Genomic DNA, 21,586 nt, shown 5'->3' on the forward strand with positions numbered 1-21,586 from the left:
AGCACATTGATGTCCATGGGGTAGTTGATCTTCCCTGTCTATATTTATCCCTATAACCTCCAGCAGATATTTACCCTGCTCTTCCTTTGACTGAAGTAATTAATCTATATATGGGATCATTACACAGATTTCAGTGTTCCTGTAACTCATTACAGATGCACTACAGCGATAAAGTTGACGTAGGAATACAGAACACTGAGTCTTTACTATCCTTATTTCAGAATCGAAGTGGGTGCTGAACCAAAATAAAACATTAAGACTGCAGAATATTATATATTTCCCTCCCCAATCACACTTTTACACTACATCATGTTAAGTCAGTGGACGGGGAACTTGAGATCCAGCAGTCCTATATCATTGTTGAACACTGCATTACAGTTAGAATCTAATAGCTGCAATCATTCCAATATACAGGACAACAGTCAGCTAATGGAAGACTAACACAATTTGCAGATCATTTTTTTTCTTTAAGCTTTCGGATGAGACGTTAAACCGAGGCCCCGTCTGCTCTCTCAGGTGGATGTATAAGATCCCATGGCCACTATTTGGAAGAAGAGCAGGGGAGTTATCCCCAGTGTCCTGGGACCAATATTCATCCCTCAATCAGCATCACTAAAAAACAGGTTATCTGGTCATTATCACATTGCGGTTTGTGGGAGCTTGCTGTGCGCAAATTGGCTGCCGCGTTTCCTACAACAGTGACTACACTTCAAAAAAGTATTTAATTGGCTGTAAAGTGCTTTGGGACGTCTATTGGTCATGAAAGGCGCTATATAAATGCAAGTCTTTCTTCTTTCTTTCTTATATTTGTCCCCATCCAATTTTCTTCTCATTCATGGATTCCAGCTGCTTTCTCGCACTTCACCAAAGCTATGTGGGTGTAAGAACTCTTGTCTGAGCGGCTACCATGTCTCAAGCTTGTAACCATCATTGTGAGCCTAGACAGGGGGCGCTCATATGCTGTTCAACCATAAGTAGCATCATAGCTGAGCCTGATCTTATTCTGATCCAGCAGATGGTCATTGAATAGTAATTAAGAGTGGGATCTCTTTTGTTACTCAGTTAGCCATCAGGGAAGCTGCAGGCAAGTTTTAACTTTCAATTCATGTGAATGTTCCCTGTTGTACTCCTTTATTGATAGGAGGACAGGGAGATGATGTACACAGACTGATTGTAGTCAAGTGTCAAAACTAAATGACTGCATGTGGATGTGAAAAACCTCTTGAGTAGCTCCCATGTCTCTACTTTGTAAACATCATAAAGGGGTCAGGCTGTTTTTGAAATATTTTTGTATTTGCTTAGTGGCTGAAGATGGCCATTTAATCCCTGGCCTGGAGTTCATCTGACCTGGAGTTTATCCTCGATTGCTTCAGCCTTCCCCTATTTTTTTCTCTATGTGCTTGGGCTACTGTTCCTTTCAAGTTAAATATAAAGACAAACTGAATGTTTTTGATTGTTTAGCTGATTTTAAGTTTAGCACACGGCGCAGAGACAGCAGACCAATTAAGTAGTGGGAAAAGAATACTGTGACAGCCGGAGATAAGTTGATGATATTATCAAGCATGGGGCTAAGGAGTGGTAGTTGGGTGGTCAGGCACTTGGATAGGTGCGCAAAGGAGGTGTATTTCACAAAGTGTGTGCACTAAGAGCGGAGGGGGAAGACTGTAGAGTATGGATGGAGGAGTCAGCACTAATTAAACATTATGGAGGTTGGTATCCTTTTCTTTGATTCAACCGAGTACATTAATTGATTCCTCAACATAGTATTGGCCGAATTCACATTATTTTAGTCCAGCGCTTGCTGACACCAGCCAACGGCTCTTGACTCAAAGATGACTCCTTAACAGGCATTTATCAGGAAATCTGTTGTTTTGAAGTAATAGACAAATACTTTGCTTTGAAACTACTGCACTCTACCATGCTAAACTCCTTTAACAGAATATAAAACTCAAGATATAATGGTGAATCTATATAAAACCTTTATAAGCTTGTAATTGGGATTTCTGTGAACAGTTTTGGGCTCCATACTATAGGAAGAATATTGAAGAAATTGAGAGGGCGCAGCAGATTCACTAGGATGCTGCCTTGTATGAAGAAATACAAGTATGAACTAAGACTTGAAAAATTGGGGCTGTTGTCATTAGAACAGAGGAGATTAATGGATGATGACATAGGTGTTTAAAATGATGAAAGGGTGGGACAGAGTAGATAGAAAAAGACTGTTTCCAGTGATTGAGGGGCACAGAATGAGCAGACACAGATCTAAGATTAAAGAGGTTCAGGGAAGAGAACAGGGAAAAGCATTTTTTTTTTTACAGAGGGTTGTGAGTCAATAGAGTGCAGTTTCCATATTGTAATTTCTATGTAATCCATAATATGGAGCGCATTGCAACCTTGCCATTACCTAGTAACTCATTAAAAAATTTATCATTAGTCATTCTGACCATGATTTATTGACCTTTCATGCTAGTGAAGAGAACTCCCATAACACATCATGCCTGCGTGTGTGATATGCTTTGTACACATCTGGAGGGTGGCGATTGTTACACCCACGTTCCAGAAAGAGAAAAGGGATAATCCAGAAACCCGCAGACCATCAGTTAATACTGTATGCACCGCATTACCCATAAATTTGCAGTAAACAATTTCATGAGATTTTCTTTACGCAAACTACTAAAAGAAAATTCCCCCCTCTCCTTTCTAATCTCCCCGTAATAACCCTTGTTGAGAGAATTTTGTGATCTGCACCACCTAGTCTAGAATGGAGACTTAAATGCTAGGAGGCCAAAGGTTTGTTCTTGACCTATGTGTAGTTAACAGTACAATTGACTTAGCATCCCCAGCCTAGTGAAAGGATAAATCAGCTAGTAGGGTTCCTGCTCCTGAATGATATCATTGCGCGTCAGGTTCAGGTTCAACTGCTGCCCACAGTTGAACAGCACTCAATGGCCCAGAACTTCGGGTCTCCACGGGTGAGTACGCGCGGGGTACTCACCCGTAGGCCCAATGGAAGTGCCGGTTTCCTGCATGCACTGCGCATGCGCGGGAAACCGGCACTTCCGTTCCCCTGAAAGAAGGGGTTCAGAGTTCAAACGCGTGCGCAGGAGAGGCAGCGCGTGCGCATTGAACTTACGTTTTTTTTTACAGGTTTTCCTGGGAGGGTAAGTCTCCAGGAGTTAGACATTTAAAAAGCAGGCGCAAGGCCTGCTTTTTACAAGGTAAGTGGTAAATTAATTAAAATTAAAACACTTTTTCCACAGGTTTATTATTTTTAAATACTTTAAAGAAAGGTAAATTTATTTTTAGCCCCGTTAGAAAATAAAATTATTTTTTTCAAAATTTAAATTATTGTTTAAAATAGTTATTTCATGTAATTTATAGTTTATTTAAAAAATGTGATGTTTTTTTTAAATTTATTTGAAGATTTAGTGATGTTTTGGGGCCCGTAGTATTTCTAAGTTTTGACAACTCTTCCTGTCAAACTTATGAATGGGCATTTCCCTGCTCCGATTGGCTCCCCATGGCCCACGTGAGCCCAGGGGATGCATCGAACTAACTGCGCCCCTGGGATACGCAAGCACTGCGCGCCGGCAGTTGGAGCAGGCCCAGGATCGCAATTCCACGGGGGCCCACAGCTCAACGGCCGGCGCGGTAGGTAAGTGCAGGTCGGGGGCTTACACCCGCGGGAAGCCCCCGACCTGAATTTCTGGGCCAATGAATGGGTACTTGGGCGAGATACCCGAGCACTGTTGGCAGACATACAACTTTACTCCAGCAAGAGCAAGCAACATCACTTCAGCAAGAACGAGTGCATTCAGAAGGAGAAAAGGGAAGAGTTGAAAGAAACTTTGGAAAGTTAATCTTTCACATAGAAACAGATTTACTTTAACAAAACTTGTTTGTTGCTTTCACAATAGCACAAATGCATAAATAATTTCTAGTTAACAGAATCCACTTGCAGAAATACAAGTAATAAAATGATGAAATATCAGTTGGAAAACAGCTTTGTGAAAGACACATTTATTGCACACACCAACTGCAAGTCAATATTGCCTGATTTCTGTTGGACAATTATCCTTTTCCTGGTTCCATTCACAATTACTTTACAAAGGCCAAGGCAGAAATGATATTAAATTTCTATCCAAAGGATGGGTGGGGATCGTTACCGCTTGAAGGTTGGTATTCCAAAGAGACAGAAAGTGAAAGTCCATCGTTCTTTAAAACTACTATTAGGTCAATGGAATCCAAGAACTTTATCCACAAATGCTGCAAATTTTTCTGGGTGTCCTGGAGGGAACGGTTTCAGGGATGTGAAGTCCAATTTTTGTAACGTTTCAGAAAGTGTGCTGAAACAAAAAGCAAAAACAAAAGTTAATAATGTGGTAAGAAGTCTGTAGTAACAGTTTCTACTTCCTGAAATCTCACTGTGATGAACTGGGCCAAGACATCACGGCACCTTCTGACAGGGCTGAAGTAATGCATTGCTTACAAAGTAACAAATCAATAGTACACATTTTCACAAGGGACATTATGTCTGGGTAAACCCAGTGTACATTGTAACAATTATTTTTTTTAAATGTACATTGTGTAGGTCAAGACATAATGCATTATCCAAAAACCATAGATGTAAAATTTGCTTATGAACATTCTAAAAGGTGAACATGATTTGCTTGGAACACATCACAATAATTCACTTCCATTATTAATTCCCTAGGCTAAATGATCTATCCTCTCAAAGGTCTAGAGACCATTATTCCAGCTTTTTCTACAGTGACAGGGACTGTGGGAATTGATAGATCGGAGGGAACATATAATTAGTTTTACAACATGGTGTTTGATGTGCCCCAGGATCATCAACGATTTGCAGTAGTTGTGAATTGTCTGCTTTTTGAGTGGATGATCAGCTTTTTCACCCGTCTGCGCAGTTTTTAAAACAGCTTCTTTGCTTCTGCTGACTGTTGTGGAGCTTTTTATGAAGCTGTTTGTCAGCTTTTCTGAGTTTTGCAGTTTAGCATGTATAAAACTCAGTACAGGTTTTAAAGGTGTTTTGTTAGCTCCCTGATGACGTAATAAATAAACTCTTCATTAGGTGCTGCACCATGTTAAACAAACCAGAACATCCCAACCTAACTTTTTGGTCTGTACTGAGTTAGCTGAATTAACAGCCTGGGGGCACTACAATTGGCATAAGCACTCCTGTTTTTTTTAAAAACCATGTCACACTGCATCAGGCATACCACTCCTTCACAATAGAAACTTTTTCCAGTGACCAACATAAATTTGACAATGATGTTTGAGAAAATGTTCCAAAAACTGAGCTTGTGCAAAAAAATGTCCATAACGAGAAAATAATACAATTCTAAAACAAACCCAATGCTAATCCTAGGAGAATCAAGTGCACTGAAGGTACTCCACCCATCCCCAGCCAGTGTTTTGTTTTCATTAAGAATGGAGCAGATGTCTCGATTGCTCTGCCAGGCCCCCCTTCTGGACTCAACATCGAGTTCAACAATTTCAGACCATAACCTCTGCCCCTATTTTTCCCATTTTTTTTCTCTCTCTCTCACATGGCAGCTGTCTTTCATTCTGCCAGTGCCATTTACATTTCATCTAGAGCCATCTTTTGTTTCTTAACTTGTCCCATTACCATCTCCTTTTACCATGCACCATCATCCTTTGTCTCTTAATCTCTCCTGCCTTCCATCCGATCACAGACCTTCCCTTTTGTTCTTTCCTCCCCTCCCCTTTCCCTGCCCCTGCACGTGCTTAAAACTGTTCCATCTCCAGCTTTTTCCAGTTCTGACGAAGGGTCATCGACCTGAAATGTTAACTCTGTTTCTCTCTCCACAGATGCTGCCTGACCCGCTGAGTATTTCCAGCATTTTCTGTGTTTATTTCACCCTTCTGCTTTGTTCTTCCTCCTCATGCTGTTCTACCACCTTGCCCACATGACCATTCTTCACCTATCAACCTAGACCTTGAGAGCCATTAGGCTATTTGACCATCGAGGGCATCACAACCAACCTGATCCTGACTTCCCTTGATATCCAAATCCGTGCACTTTCTAGCAAAGATTATTGGATAGTGATGAGGAGTAGAACTCAGACTGAATCCCCCAAAGATAGCAAGCTACAAGAAAAAATGGGATCTTATCAGAAACCCTTTTGTAAATGAATTAGTAGTTCAAATAAATCATTTTCTTTCTCCCTAAAGTTGACTCATGTTGGGGTACTGAGCTATGGATACCAACGGCCCTCTGGTACCTTGCTTGTGTGGCTCTCATTCACGAGCCTCAACAGTGAGCATCATTCCTTGCTCACTTGACAGACATAAATACAACAAGAGTCACTGAATAGCAATTAGGAGTAGAAACCTTTGCTATTTTTTCCCTGATACTAACTGAGGTACACAAAGGTTAATCGTAGTGTTCCTATTCCCATCAGCTATCTCTGCACAGGCCTGAAATAAAATCTGGGACCCTCTGGTTGCTATGGCTCAATACCACATCCAATTACCCACTGACCCTCAGGGAGCTATTTTAGAAAATACTTTACCATTTAACAAAAAAAAAAAAAATCAGAAAGCCAAACTAATGTATATACATAAAAACAAACAATCAACACAAAGTAGACAAACGTTAAGTTCCACCCCTCTATCTGGCACGCCACATTTTGCATGAGTGAGTGCTTGACATACTGAAGCTGAATCTTACCAACCACCTGCGGCCTGACACTGCCTCTCAGGCAGTGCAGGGGACAGTGACATTCACGAATTGACTCTAGATCTTATTTTATGGTCAGACTTATTTTATGTATTTGGATTTTCAAAAGGCTTTCGATAAGGTCCCGCATAAGAGATTAGCGTGTAAAATTAAGGCACATGGGATTGGGGGCAAGGTATTGACTTGGATAGAGAACTGGTTGGCAGACAGAAAACAAAGAGTTGGAATAAACAGCTCTTTTTCCGAGTGGCAGGCAGTGACTAGTGGGGTACTGCAGGGATCGGTCCTTGGACCCCAGCTGTTCACAATATATATTAATGATCTGGACAAGGGAACTAGATGTAATATCTCCAAGTTTGCAGACGACACAAAGCTGGGTGGGCGTGTGTGCTGTGAGGAGGATGCCGAGAAACTCCAGTATGATTTGGACAGGTTGGGTGATTGGGTAGAAGCATGGCAGATGCAATATAACGTGGATAAATGCGAGGTTATCCACTTTGGTGTCAAAAACAGGAAGGCAGATTATTATCTGAATGGCAATAGATTGGGAGAAGGGGAAGTGCAACGAGACCTGGGCGTCCTTGTGCACCAGTCGCTGAAAGTAAGCATGCAGGTGCAGCAAGCGGTTAAGAAGGCAAATGGTATGTTGGCCTTCGTAGCGAGAGGGTTTGAGTACAGGAACAAAGATGTCTTGCTGCAGTTGTACAGGGCCTTGGTGAGACCACATCTTTAGTATTGTGTGCAGTTTTGGTCACCTTACCTGAGGAAGGATGTTCTTGCCATGGAAGGAGTGCAGCGAAGATTCACCAGGCTAATACCTGGGATGGCAGGAATGATGTACGAGGAGAGATTGGGTTGATTGGGCTTGTACTCGTTGGAGTTTAGAAGAATGAGAGGGGATCTCATCGAAACTTATAAAATTCTAACAGGTCTAGACAGACTAGATGCTGGAAGGATGTTCCCAATGGTCGGGGAGTCCAGAACCAGAGGTCACAGTCTAAGGATAAGGGGTAAGCCATTTAGGACAGAGATGAGGAGGAATTTCTTCACCTAGAGAGTGGTGAACCTGTGGAATTCTCTACCACAGAAGGCAGTAGAGGCCAATTCATTAAATATATTCAAGAAGGAGTTGGATATATTTCTTAAGGCTAAAGGGATCAAGGGATATGGAGAGAAGGCAGGGACAGGGTACTGAATTTGGATGATCAGCCATGATCTCATTGAATGGCGGAGCAGGCTCGAGGGACTTGGCTACGCAAATTAAGGGTACACCTCTGGATCACGAGGGGTACGGTACAAGTGTTAAAAGGGAAACATTTTTAAAAAAACAGATCCCCAACAGTTAGCTCTTCCAACCCTTCAGTTTTATAAAGAATTTCCCTCTACCTGCAAGTGCAGTACACGAGATGTCCATCACGGTGCAGCTGTTTGGCCAGTTCCAACTGGTGATTGTTCATCAACTTCTCATTGATGACAACTATGAGAGGCTTTCCTGCTTCAAGGGTCTCTAGGCAACTGCCAGCGCCTGGATGTGTGTTATAGAGAGAAAAATTAAAGTACAATAAAAATACATCTCCAAGAATCTGAAGGAAAATACTTCTGGCTCTACTGCATTGCCTTCCCACATTCATTATGATGATGCTGACGAAGTACTTTTTAAAAACTTAATGATTTACCGGTGGTAATGTCGTGAATATTACCATCATCTAATGGCCACTTGGGCCTTTTTGCAAAGAGTGAGTCTCATTATGGGACGCAATTAGTGCATTGCATGTTGCTGACTCACAATGATACCAAACAAAGTTCTGGGGTTCTAGAGGAATAGAATACGAAAGCAGTGAGGTAATGTTAAATTTATATAAAACCAAAAGAAAATTACAAGGATGTTACCAGAATTGAGAGGATGCAGCTATCACGAAAGATTGAGCAGGCTGGGGCTCTTTTCTCATGACAGGATACAGGACAATGGTTTTTAAAATTATGACTGGGTTCAATAGGGTAGGTGTGGAGAAACTGTTTCTACATGTGAGTGAGTCTAGAACAAGGAGACATAAAAATAAGATAACCACTAACAGATCAAATGAAGAATATAGGAGGAATTTCTTCACACAGTGGTGAAATTGGGGAACTTGCAGTTAGAGCAGATAGAATTGACACATAAAGGGAGGCTTGATGTACGAGGGAGAAGCAGTAATGCCAACCCCACCATCTCATAAATCAAGAGACAAACCCTTAAAAAATCAAGAGTTTGGTATATAAATCATGAGTCGCTATTTTTTTCAAACATAAACCAATATAGATTGACAGTTGATTTATAAACCTCATTAGTGGCTCATTTAATTTCTAACAGATCAGAGCTCTTAACACAAACTACATTACTGCATCTGAAAATGCTTTACAAAAAACTTTTTAAAAATCCTACCTGTTATCACCACATTGCTATGCATTTCAGTTTAAGGTTACGATGACAGTGATTTTATAAGTTTCCTCTTTTTATAGTTTAGTTCTTTATTAGTTATGCCGCTCTAAAAAAAAAGGGGGCACTCTTATTTGATGGGAAGACCCCAATGCCTCCTTATTGGTTTGTTAGAAAAAGCAACAAAAAAGATCTTATGCAACCTGCAGCTACAGTCATGCACGTTGCATCCCGAGCATTGCATGTGGTGCGTTGCCCCTTTAAGAACTGCAAAGTGGGGGGAGGAATCAAAACAAAGCCTTCTTTTGGGCAGCCATCGCTGATTGGTCGGCGCAGATGTCAGTCGCGGCATTATGATACCGGGACATCAGCGACTTGCGAGCTTGACTTCCGGTGAGGGAGCAAGGCTGGTGGAGAAATGGACTCCATGTTTGATTGTGGAGTGTAATCGGCTCTTCGTTCGGCCGCCCGTCCTCCCTCCCTAGGCTTCATTTTATTTATTTGTTTTAATTCTGTGGGGGGTGGGGGGGGGCGTGCAGTGAGGAGAGCAACTCCCGGTTACCTACTCCCGTTCATTACTGGTGGCGGAGAGAGAGAGAGAGAGAAGCACCGAGCCGGATGCTTCATGCAAATCATGCCAGTAGAAAAAAAAAATCCTGCGATTTGAAAGTTCTGTCGCAATATCATGAGTGAGGCTTAATTTTACTTAGAAATCGCGTCTCTCGCAATAAAGTTGCAAGAGATGGCGTGTATGCTGGCGAGTTCGATGAACTTATACAGATCAGGAAGGTCATGGGTTCCATCCCCTGCCTGTGCTGTTAGCTGATCTCATCCACAATAGTAGTCAGAGCATTACAATTGGCTTCAGTGCTCCTGGGCTAGGGAAAGAAAACTCTGCCAGGGTTCCTGTTCACTTTCCAGAGACACTTGCTGAAAGTGCTCTGTGTGGACATTAGGTGAGGATAGAAATGGGTTCAGTGAGCCTAACATCAGTGGTAGGAAAATTATTGGAAAAAATCCTGAGGGACAAAATTTGTCTCCACTTGGAGAGGCAAGGATTAATCAGGGATAGTCAACATGGCTTTGTCAAGGGAAGATCATGTCTGACTAATTTGATTGAATTTTTTGAGGGGGTGACTAGGTGTGTGGATGAGGGTAACGCAGTGGATGTGGTATACATGGATTTCAGTAAGGCCTTCGATAAAGTCCCGCACAGGAGACTGGTCAAGAAGGTAAGAGCTCATGGAATCCAGGGTGCCTTGGCACATTGGATACAAAACTGGCTTAGTGGCAGAAGGCAGAGGGTGATGGTCGAAGGTTGTTTTTGTGACTGGAAGCCTGTGGCCAGTGGGGTACCACAGGGATCGGTGCTGGGTCCCTTGCTGTTTGTGGTCTACATTAATGACTTGGATATGAATGTAAAGGGTATGATCAGTAAGTTCGCGGATGATACAAAAATTGGTAGGGTGGTAAATAGCGAGGAGGGTAGCCTCAGTCTGCAGGACGATATAGATGGGTTGGTCAGATGGGCGGAACAGTGGCAAATGGAATTTAACCCGGAAAAGTGCGAGGTGATGCACTTTGGGGGGACTAACAAGGCAAAGGAATACACAATGAATGGAAAGACCCTAGGCAAGACGGAGGGTCAGAGGGATCTGGGTGTGCAAGTACACAGATCCCTGAAGGCGGCGGAACAGGTGGATAAGGTGGTAAAAAAGGCATATGGGATACTTGCCTTCATTAGCCGAGGCATTGAATATAAGAGCAAGGAGGTTATGATGGAGCTGTATAAAACACTGGTTAGGCCACAGCTGGAATACTGTGTGCAGTTCTGGTCGCCACACTACAGGAAGGATGTGATCGCGTTAGAGAGGGTGCAGAGGAGGTTCACCAGGATGTTACCAGGGCTGGAGCGCTTCGGCTATGAAGAGAGGCTGGGCAGATTGGGTTTGTTTTCCTTGGAGCAGAGGAGGCTGAGGGGGGACATGATTGAGGTGTACAAAATTATGAGGGGCATAGATAGGATGGATGCTGAGGAGCTTTTTCCCTTAGTAGAGGGGTCAATAACTAGGGGGCATAGATTCAAGGTAAAGGGCGGGAGGTTTAGAGGGGATTTGAGAAAGAACATTTTCACCCAGAGGGTGGTTGGAGTCTGGAACTCACTGCCTGAAAGGGTTGTGGAGGCAGAAACCCTCACAACATTTAAGAAGCATTTGGATGTGCACTTGAAATGCCATAGCATACAAGGCTACGGGCCAAATGCTGGAATATGGGATTAGATTAGGCAGGGCTTGATGGCCGGCGCGGACACGATGGGCCGAAGGGCCTCTATCCGTGCTGTATTACTCTATGACTCTATGACTCTAATTAAGAATGCCCCCCATAGTTGAATAAGCTGTCAACACTCATTGTTATATTTACATTATTATCAACAGAGCAACTAGAGTGTATCATGCTTCATCTCTCAAACTGTCGAATCAACACTTACCAGCGTGACTGATAACGAGTGTAGCATTCTGTATGTCATCTGCTATTGAATCCTTGAACCTGTAAACTTCAAGAGTAAAATTTGTTCCAACTAAAGGCTTTGGTTCAACAGAGCCACGGCCGATCTGAAGAATCAGCTTCCTGCAGCCCAGATCTTGAAGAATCTAAGAATGAACAATAAGTAATATGGGAAGAAGGCCAACAAATCTCGGTAGGAATTAGCAACAAACCAATATCACAATTATGGGAAAGTGCCTACACCAATTTAGTACTGAACAACTGTGCAAACTTCAGCCAAATACATCTATGGGGCCATTTAAGATGCATCCAAGGATACTTAAGGAACCAAGGGAGGAAATTGCTGGAACAAATCTTCCAAAAATCACTCAGTACTGGAGAGGTGCCTGGGGACCAGATGTTACTGTTATTTTTTAAAAAGTTGCAAGAGTAACTCAGGAAATACAGACCAGTGAGTTTGACATCCATTATGAGTAAGGTTATGGAAACCCTTATTAACAACAACTTGTATTTATATAGCGCCTTTAATGTAGTAAAACATCCCAAGGCACTTCACAGGAGTATTGAAAGACAAAAAATTTGACACTGAGCCACATAAGGAGAAATTAGAGCAGGTGACCAAAAACTTGGTCAAAGAGGTAGGTTTTCAGGAGCATCTTAAAAGGAGGAAAGAGAGGTAGAGAGGTGGAGAGGTTTAGGCAGGGAATTCCAGAGCTTAGGGCCTAGGCAACAGAAGGCACGGCCACCAATGGTTGAGCGATTATAATCAAGGATGCTCAAGAGGCCAGAATTAGAGGAGCGCAGATATCTCGGGGGGGGTTTGTGGGGCTGAAGGAGATTACAGAGATAGGGAGGGTCAAGGCCATGGAGGGATTTGAAAAGGATGAGAATTTTGAAATTGAGGCGTTGCTTAACCGGGAGCCAATGTAGGTCAGCGAGCACAGGAGTGATGGGTGAATGGGACTTGGTGCGAGTTAGGACACAGGCAGCCGAGTTTTGGATCACCTCAAGTTTACAAAGGGTGGAATGTGGGAGGCCAGGAGTGCGTTGGAATAGTCAAGTCTAGAGGTAACAAAGGCATGGATGAGGGTTTCAGCAGCGGATGAGCTGAGGGAAGGGCGGAGACGGGCGATGTTACGGAGGGTGGAAATAGGCGTTCTCAGTTATGCTGTGGATATGTGGTCGGAAGCTTATTTCAGGGTCAAATATGACACCAAGGTCGGGAACAGTGTGGTTCAGCCTCAGACAGATGTTAGGGAGAGGGATGGAGTCAGTGGCTAGGGAACGGAGTTTGTGGCGGGGACCGAAAACAATGGCTTCGGTCTTCCCAATATTTAATTAAAGATAAGATCATGGAGCATCTGGTTAGAAATAAAATCACAAAAGATAGCCAGTATAGGTTAATGAAGGTGAGGTCCTGCCAATCCAATTTATTGGTTTTCTTTGAAGGTGTGATGAAGGAGCTTGATAAGGGTAAGGCAGTGGATGTGGTATACTTGGATTTCAGAAAGGCTTTTGATTTCCTCCGGAAAGGCTGGTACTAAAAATAAAGAAAGCGGGAATCAGTGGAAATATTTTACAACGGATACATAATTGGTTGACCGATAGAACCCAGAGTGGTACAGTGATTGTCTTCAGCCTGGGCGAATGTTACCAGTGTGGTCCCACGGGGATCTGTTTTTCATTTCTTGAATTCAATTCATTCCCTGACCAGAACCTTTGAAAGAAGGACTTACATCTACATTGAGCCTTACCAGATCTCTTAAAAACATTTGAAACCAATTCACATACAATGAATTATTTTCAAGTGCAGTGACTATTTTTATGCAGAGAAATGCGGCAGCCCTTTTGCATACATGATTCCGCAAACAGCAATCAGACGAACGGCCAGTTAATTTTTTTTGCTGGTGTTAATTGAGAAGTGTTCGTCAGTTAACCTGGAGAACATCTGAACAGGCAACTGGGTCCTCTGTTTAACTCCTCATCCAAAGGAGACCACTCCCTTAGTATTACACTAGAGTGCCAGCCTAAATTATACACTTCAAATCCTGGAGTGGGGCTTGTTCCACAATCTTCTAACTCAGAGGTGGGTGCATCACCAATTGAGACATGCTTATACCAACTTATTTTGTATACTATAGAGCTGAAATTCCACAAATGAGGGGTGGGGAAGAGGTCCCAGTACCAACAGGTTTCCAACCCATTGAAGAAAAGTTTAAAAAAAACTGCACTCCAGGGTTACAGGTATTTCTTCAGCCTGCCGTAGATATATAATGTCATAGAGCAACTTTTAGGGCGTGTCTGGGGGCATTCCTGCGGGCTACCTTGGTGATTCCTGCACTGCACCTCGGTGGGCCAAGTGGAAACTTTGCCTCTTGAGAGCTGGCAAAGATTATGCTAAGGGCCTACTAAAGGCCCCAAGGAGGATTCCTTACCATTCCATACTGGGCATTCACTCATTATGGACATTGATTCTTAAAAGATATTGCTCTGCTGCGTCTTCACACTGATTCACCTCTGGGTACTTCCTCTTGAAGGGGCACCCTGCCGATCCAAGAACTGCTGCTTCCTTGGGGCAAGTGCCTGTGCTTTGTACTGCTACAGGCACCCATCAGGTTACGCGAATGGCTACATCCCCAGAATTGAGGACAGGAGCAGCAGCAGGCGGAAGTCCTACCTCACCCCCTCAAACTTGATTGTGGGATATGTATCCTTATAACAAGGCAGTTTCTTTTTTCATTTTCACTTCAGGTGAGATGTGGGGGTGAAGACACTACCAATCCAAAATAACCATCTGCGTATGAGCTGTAAAATGGGCATTTTTGAACGGTTATATGTAAAAATATTTAATGGGACAGTCATAAAAAAAGTGTTGAACAAACCTTTACTTGTTCATTCACAAACACACTGTGCAAAGGCATAAATCACATTGAAACATATCATTTGCGTGGGTTTTCTCCGGGTGCTCCGGTTTCCTCCCACAGTCCAAAGATGTGCAGGTTAGGTTGATTGGCTATGATAAAAATTGGCCCTTAGTGTTAGGGGGATTAAAAATACGTGGGGTTACGGGGATAGGGTGGGATATGTGTTGGTGTAGGGGTTACGGGGATCGGGTGGGATATGTGTCGGTGCAGGCTCGATGGGCCGAAATGGCCTCTATCTGCACTGTGGGGTTTCTGTGATTCTGTGATTTCACCACTTAGAATCATACAGCATAGGAGGCCATTCAGCCCATCGTGTCTATGTCAGCTCTTTGAAAGAGCTATCCAATTAGTCCCACTCCCCTGCTCTTTCCCCATAGCCCTGCAATTTCCCCCCTTTGAGTATTTATCCAATTCCCTCATAGCACAACTTGCCTATGTCATCAGCATGACAAAAATACCCGAGATCTTTCCCGGCCTACAAATATCTAATCCTAATCCAGCGACTCTCTTGTTTCATTCTATCCCTCTCCCACTCCCTGTTTCATTCTATCCCTGTTTCATTCTATCCCTCTCCCACTCCCTGTTTCATTCTATCCCTCTCCCACTGCCTGTTTCATTCTATCCCTCTCTCACTCCGTTTCATTCTATCCCTCTCCCACTCCCTTTTTCATTCTATCCCTCTCCCACTGCCTGTTTCATTCTATCCCTCTCCCACCCGTTTCATTCTATCCCTCTCACTCCGTTTCATTCTATCCCTCTCCCACTGCCTGTTTCATTCTATCCCTCTCCCACTCCCGTTTCATTCTATCCTTCTCCCACTCCCTGTTTCATTCTATCCCTCTCCCACTGCCTGTTTCATTCTATCCCTCTCCCACTGCCTGTTTAATTCTATCCTTCTCCCACTGTTTCATTCTATCCCTCTCCCACTCCCTGTTTCATTCTATCCCTCTCCCACTGCCTGTTTCATTCTATCCCTCTCTCACTCCGTTTCATTCTATCCCTCTCCCACTCCCTTTTTCATTCTATCCCTCTCCCACTGCCTGTTTCATTCTATCCCTCTCCCACCCGTTTCATTCTATCCCTCTCACTCCGTTTCATTCTATCCCTCTCCCACTGCCTGTTTCATTCTATCCCTCTCCCACTCCCGTTTCATTCTATCCTTCTCCCACTCCCTGTTTCATTCTATCCCTCTCCCACTGCCTGTTTCATTCTATCCCTCTCCCACTGCCTGTTTAATTCTATCCTTCTCCCACTCTGTTTCATTCTATCCCTCTCCCACTCCCTGTTTCATTCTATCCCTCTCCCACTCCAATTCCAATTCCAATTCCAATTAAAATGCTTTATTGGCATGAAAGTTTACAGAGAACCATATTGCCAAAGCTTACATAGCAAAAAGGTACAGTTTTCCAACATTCTGTAGGTGTCAATCGATTTGACATTTGTTGGGTATATACAATATTACTTTTAAACAATATTAATTTTAAACAGTCTTTGTACTTCCACTCCCTGTTTCATTCTATCCCTCGCCCTCTATCACTCTCCTCATCCTTACAGTGGGACATCATCACACAGCCAAAATGACACGTCCCGCCCCCACTTAGTCCCGATTGGCGGGCCGGGCCCATCGGGCCATCTTCGTTGCTGATTGGCTAAGGCAGGTGCCAATCAGACGGAAGCTCTCCGCCCTCTCTGATCTGGTTCGGTTGACTCTGCCTGGCTGGCGGTCTCTCGCGTCGGCTTTCAGTCGCCCAGTTAACTCACCCGAGTGACCCTGTCAGACGACACTTGTTCGACAAGCTCATCGAAGTTCGTCGTCCCGACCGTCACAAACACCGACTCCATTTCTCCGTCGCTCTGAATCTCAGGAGCTCCGACGCCGCGATCCACCCGTCCCAACCGCCACAAGCCGGTGGCCGACCGAAAGCTAATCCGTTGTCCGAGCAGCAGCTTGTTCGGAGTGTCCTTCCGAAATACAAGGCACAGCTGCACCACGTCTTGCGTTTCTAACCTCATTGATACGTTTCCTTTTTTTCCTGTTATGTTTTACATTTTTGTTTTTTGTTCGCCCCCCGCCCGTTGACCGTACAAGGTAGATGTCATTCCTCATGTGGGAGCCTGGACACACAGTGCAGAGGCATTAATACTCAGGAGGATATTTCGCTGCAAGTGGCCAACAATACAGTCGATCCTTATCCTCTCCTCAACTGATATCACACATACATTTTTCAACAGGAATCACTGAATACAGTAGTAGGATTTCGGCTGATTGTGTTTTTCCCCCCTTTGGTATGCTGAGCCTTTAAAAAAAATATTCGTTCCTGAGATGAGGGCGTCACTGGCAAAGCCAGCATTTATTGCCCATCCCCAATTGCCCTTGAGAAGGTAGTGGTGGTGAGCCGCCTTCTTGAACCGCTGCAGTCCATGTGGTGAAGGTACCCCCACAGTGAAGGGAGTTCCAGGATTTTGACCCAGCGACTATGAAGGAATATTTCTAAGTCAGGATGGTGTGTGACTTGGAGGTGATGGTGTTCCCATGCGCCTGCTGCACTTGTCCTAGGTGGTAAAGGTCAAGGTCGTGGGTTTGGGAGGTAATACTTGTAATAATGATTGAAGCTGTAATAATGATTGAAGCTGAAGCCATGGTCCGGCTTTATACTACATCACAAGATACATTTATCCATTAAGTCTTGAGGGAACTTGAATTCCATTATTTTCATTCTAGTAGACAAATTGATGGCCAATGGCTATGATTGTATGGAGAATAATACATATCCACTGGGCACATACTTTACCATATGATTCGGAATAAGTAGATGGTAGTGATAGTTGGGCAAGACTTTTTGACTAATAGCAGAATACATGAGTTTATTTAATACGTAGCTACGTGGAATAGTATGGGGATTGGATTGTGTCTGTGATTCCCCAACAATGAGTTCCTGATCTCTGTTTGGAACCAGGAACTATTAGAGGCAAATTGCACCCCAAAAGGGAGTGAATAAGAGCATAAGAATTAGGAGCAGAAGTAGGTCATGGCTGATCTTCAACCTCAACTCCACTTTCCTGCCCGATCCCCATATCCCTTGATTCCTAATAAGCAAGTGACTTTTGTTGGGTAGGCCTGGGTTTTGCAAGTAGTTGGCATGTGGAAACCTATCGCCATGCTTTAGAGTCTCCAAACCAAGCTATTGAGAAATATACCCAGGTAAAGTGTCTGCTTGATCTGGAGTGCAAACAGATTCTCTTCCTGTAAAGACAAACCCTGTTACCTAAGTCCAGAGGACGTAGGCACTGTTTGGGAACAGTTGGGACAAATTATCCATGAAGGCATTGGCTTGCAGGGTTATCTAAAACCGAATGGGAAGAATCTCATCCCTCAATGATAGGTCTACCCCTTTGGTCTCATTAATGAGCTGGCTGGTCACTAATCAATAGTGTCCTACAGTACTTCAGAATTGGCTGCCATGGAGAGCTGACTTGGTTCCAATTTTACATCACTAGATGTGTCAGCTTGGACTCAACTGGATCCCAAAGACATCCCACTTCCCTGTTTTCCCCCTCCAAATGAGGAACGTCACTCATCAGTGATATAAGTTTATGGTCTGCTTTAGATGCTTTCTCGGGTTCACTGGTATCAGTCGCTCCCATAAGTGAATCCCATGTCCCTTACATGCTGAAGTTGACTCACACTGCCCAGTATTTACTTATACAATAGCATAACCCAAGGGATGTATCCATGCACCCCCTTTAACATACAAACTGGATATTATATCTTTTACACATGCCTTCATGAGTGCTTCAGTCTTTTCAAAGGTAAAATGAGAAAACACTTAATAAACTGAGCTTAAGCTGCTTTATTTCACATGTAGCAAGTGAACATAGGAAGCAACAGTTATGCTTAGATTCAGTTAATTCAATCAATACAATTTATCGTTGGGTAATAATACAAGATAATGAACACACTACGCTTCCCACATTAGTGGGCCATCTTACTTGAACAAAATAACGTCTTAACTATCATCCTACATCATAATTGTCTGAGCCTGGCAAAATTTGTCCTTGTGCCTTTCTGTTTCAAAATCTATGACAATGAGTGTGTGTTTCTGTCTGTTTTATCGGTATTTGTTCGCAACATGAGGAGAGGTCGTATGCTAGACAACCCATTGCTGAACTTCCAAGATCACGGAACTCCCAACGCAATAGACCTGAAGCATTTATTGATTACCAAGACAGGCAAACAAATTGCTTATTGTTTACAAATCTTTAGGGAAATAACTTCAAAACGTTATTAGCATTTTAATTACCTTTCATCTCTACTTTGAATAAAAACCTTGTGTGAATACGCTTTGCTTCAAACACAACTCTTAAAGGGTTATAGATAGGCTAAGTGAGTGGGCAAAAATCTGACAGAGTTTAATGTGGGAAAATACGAGGTTATCCACTTTGGTAGGAAAAATAAAAAAGCAAATTATTATTTAAATGGGGAGAGATTACAAAATGCTGAGGTACAGAGGGATCTGGGGGTCCTTGTACATGAATCACAAAAAGTTAGCATGCAGGTACAGCAAGTAATTTGGAAGGCAAATGGAATGTTGGCCTTTATTGCAAAGGGAATGGAGTATAAAAGTAGGGAAGTCCTGTTACAACTGTACAGGGCATTGGTGAGACCACACCTGGAGTACTGCATACAGTTTTGGTCTCCTTATTTAAGGAGGGATATACTTGCATTGGAGGCAGTTCAGAGAAGATTCACGAGGTTGATTCCAGAGATGAAGGGGTTGTCTTATGAAGAAAGGTTGAGCAGGTTGGGCCTATACTCATTGGAGTTTAGAAGAATGAGAGGGGATCTTATTGAAACATAGGATTCTGAGGGGGCTTGACCGGGTAGATGCAGAGAGGATGTTTCCCCATGTGGGGGAATCTAGAACTAGGGGGCATAATTTCAGAATAAGGGTCACCCTTTTAAATCGGAAATGAGGAATTTCTTCTCCCAGAGGGTTGTGAATCTTTGGAATTCTTTTCCCCAGAGAGCTGTGGAGGCTGGGTAATTGAATATATTTAAGGTGGAGATTTTTGAAAGGTAAGGGAGTCAAGGGTTATGGGGAGCGGGCAGGGAAGTGGAGTTGAGGCCAAGATCAGCTCAGCCATGATCTTATTGAATGGTGGAGCAGGCTCGAGGGGCCAAATGACCTACTCCTGCTCCTACGTCTTATGTTCTAAATGCACTCTCTTTTTTTCCAAATCCTTACTTTGGAAAGTTGGTCAAACAAATCCCAAAAATGTGACAGTTGCAAGAATGGATTTGTGCCCTCTAGGCAGACAGTAGATGCTAAAAATTCTTCACAAGCAGCAGATTAAGACGTGAGAGCATTCCTGACTACCACTTGGGTACACACCATACCTTATTGAATGGTGGTTCTACCAGTTTTAGCTGCAGATTTTCAGCACCAATCCGAATTTCAAAAGATACTATACTATATACTCTAACCCCAATAAAACAACTTGTATTTTGAAATACACCCACTATAATTGGAATTAACTTTTATAGAGGTTCAGTCATTAAATGAAGCAGCTGTGACACAGCTAAAGAAAAACCGACTTGGCATTGCACTGTGTTAAAAGCCTATCTCAAGAGGTCACAGCGTACAAGTTTAGTGATATTTCTGGAGAAACTAATAAACTGGTGAAGGAAGCAGTGAGAGGATTTAAGAGATTTAGGCCTAAAATATCAGTTGGTAGTGAAACTGCCCTGTGTAAAAGAGCCATACAGACTAGAATGGTCCCAGGTTTAATCCCTAGTCTGTGCTGAATTAGCTGATCTTTACCAGGGTGGCATAAAGAATATACTATAAATAAATGGACTCAGTCCCCTGAGTTTCGGGGGGGGGAATCAATCAGGGTTCCTTCTCCTGATCAGTATGCTGGAAAACACACAGGGTGAAGACAGGATTGGGCTTGATGTCCCCATTTCTGATTGGCTTGCCAATGTTCACTATCTAGCCTCATACATGAAAGAGGCCACTTGGGAAAGGTACTAAAAAGCAGCTATTGCCTGTGGAGCTATAACACAGCACATGTTAGCACCTTCAGGAGAGGGGAGAAAATTGGAAGAAAGGAAAAGGAGGAAGTGGAAGCAGAAAATAGAAAATGAAAGTATATTAAGACTCTCTCAAATACTTGCATTTGTACCAAATCTATTTCCAGCAGCTGGATTACTGTTCTTTCGTGATTTTCACTGGCATTTAACTTTAATATGAATTTTGTTGTTGTGAGTTTCTAACAGCAGCAGCGCAGCAAATAGACCAAAAACATTGCAATATAATACACTTGGCTGGCAACCAGGGATGAGAATGACCAGAGGACTCCATTCACGGCCATTAGCTTTGGATTCTGGAACACTAAGATATACGACCTAATCTCCCACTATCATTTCTGCTTCATTACAACGTTTGCTTTGCTCAGCATTTTTATAATTGTGGTTCTAGTGTGTTGCTTTGAATTCTTCCCACAAGACAGGAGAGGAGTTAATAGTAATGCATGCTGCACTAGGCTATTCTTTTACTGGCTCAACAGCGACATATTGCTTGTCTTTAGTTTTCTGTGGAGTTAAATGTGAAAGGTAAATGAGTAAACACTGGTGCTTCAAATGTGCTATCGAGCAACATTTAGTTTCACTCAGCAGCAGATGTGTTCAATTCAGTTCTGCAATAAATTGTCTATGAATGATCTTTCTGCTTTTCTTCAATAATAATGAGTAGAATTATCCTTTCAAATTAAGCTAATTAAATCAATAAAGAGTTCACAAACATCTGTTAATTTTGCCTAAATGTGTAAGTACCCACTTACTGTTCAGCTGCAACCTGAATCCTTGACCCATGAACCAAAATGAAAACGAAAAGTGGACTTTTTAAATAAATCAATAAATTGGAAAATACAACACACATTCATCAAGTCAAAAATAACAAAAAAATCCTATTTCTGGATGTACCTGATGAGACAGTATAATACTCTGACATCCGCCTA

At 42.9% G+C, this 21,586-nt stretch overlaps 1 protein-coding gene across 1 annotated transcript in view; it reads right to left on the reverse strand.

Annotated features, from left to right (window-relative positions):
• The window catches only part of alg13 (ALG13 UDP-N-acetylglucosaminyltransferase subunit), a 100,150-nt gene extending 83,450 nt beyond the window's left edge, over nt 1-16,700 (reverse strand). Inside the window, exons 1-4 of the mRNA XM_085993612.1 lie at nt 16,328-16,700; nt 11,626-11,788; nt 8,108-8,246; nt 4,238-4,346 (exon numbers count right to left, since the gene is read on the reverse strand). Coding sequence (XP_085849738.1) covers nt 4,238-4,346; nt 8,108-8,246; nt 11,626-11,788; nt 16,328-16,579 — 663 coding nt within the window. The 5' untranslated portion in view covers nt 16,580-16,700. The remainder of the gene's footprint in view (nt 1-4,237; nt 4,347-8,107; nt 8,247-11,625; nt 11,789-16,327) is intronic.
• Nucleotides 16,701-21,586: the final 4,886 nt, after the last annotated feature.

This window comes from Somniosus microcephalus, chromosome 1 (genome assembly GCF_052327205.1).
Source record: "Somniosus microcephalus isolate GS21.2 chromosome 1, FLI_Smic_1.0, whole genome shotgun sequence".
Lineage (NCBI taxonomy): Eukaryota > Metazoa > Chordata > Chondrichthyes > Squaliformes > Somniosidae > Somniosus > Somniosus microcephalus.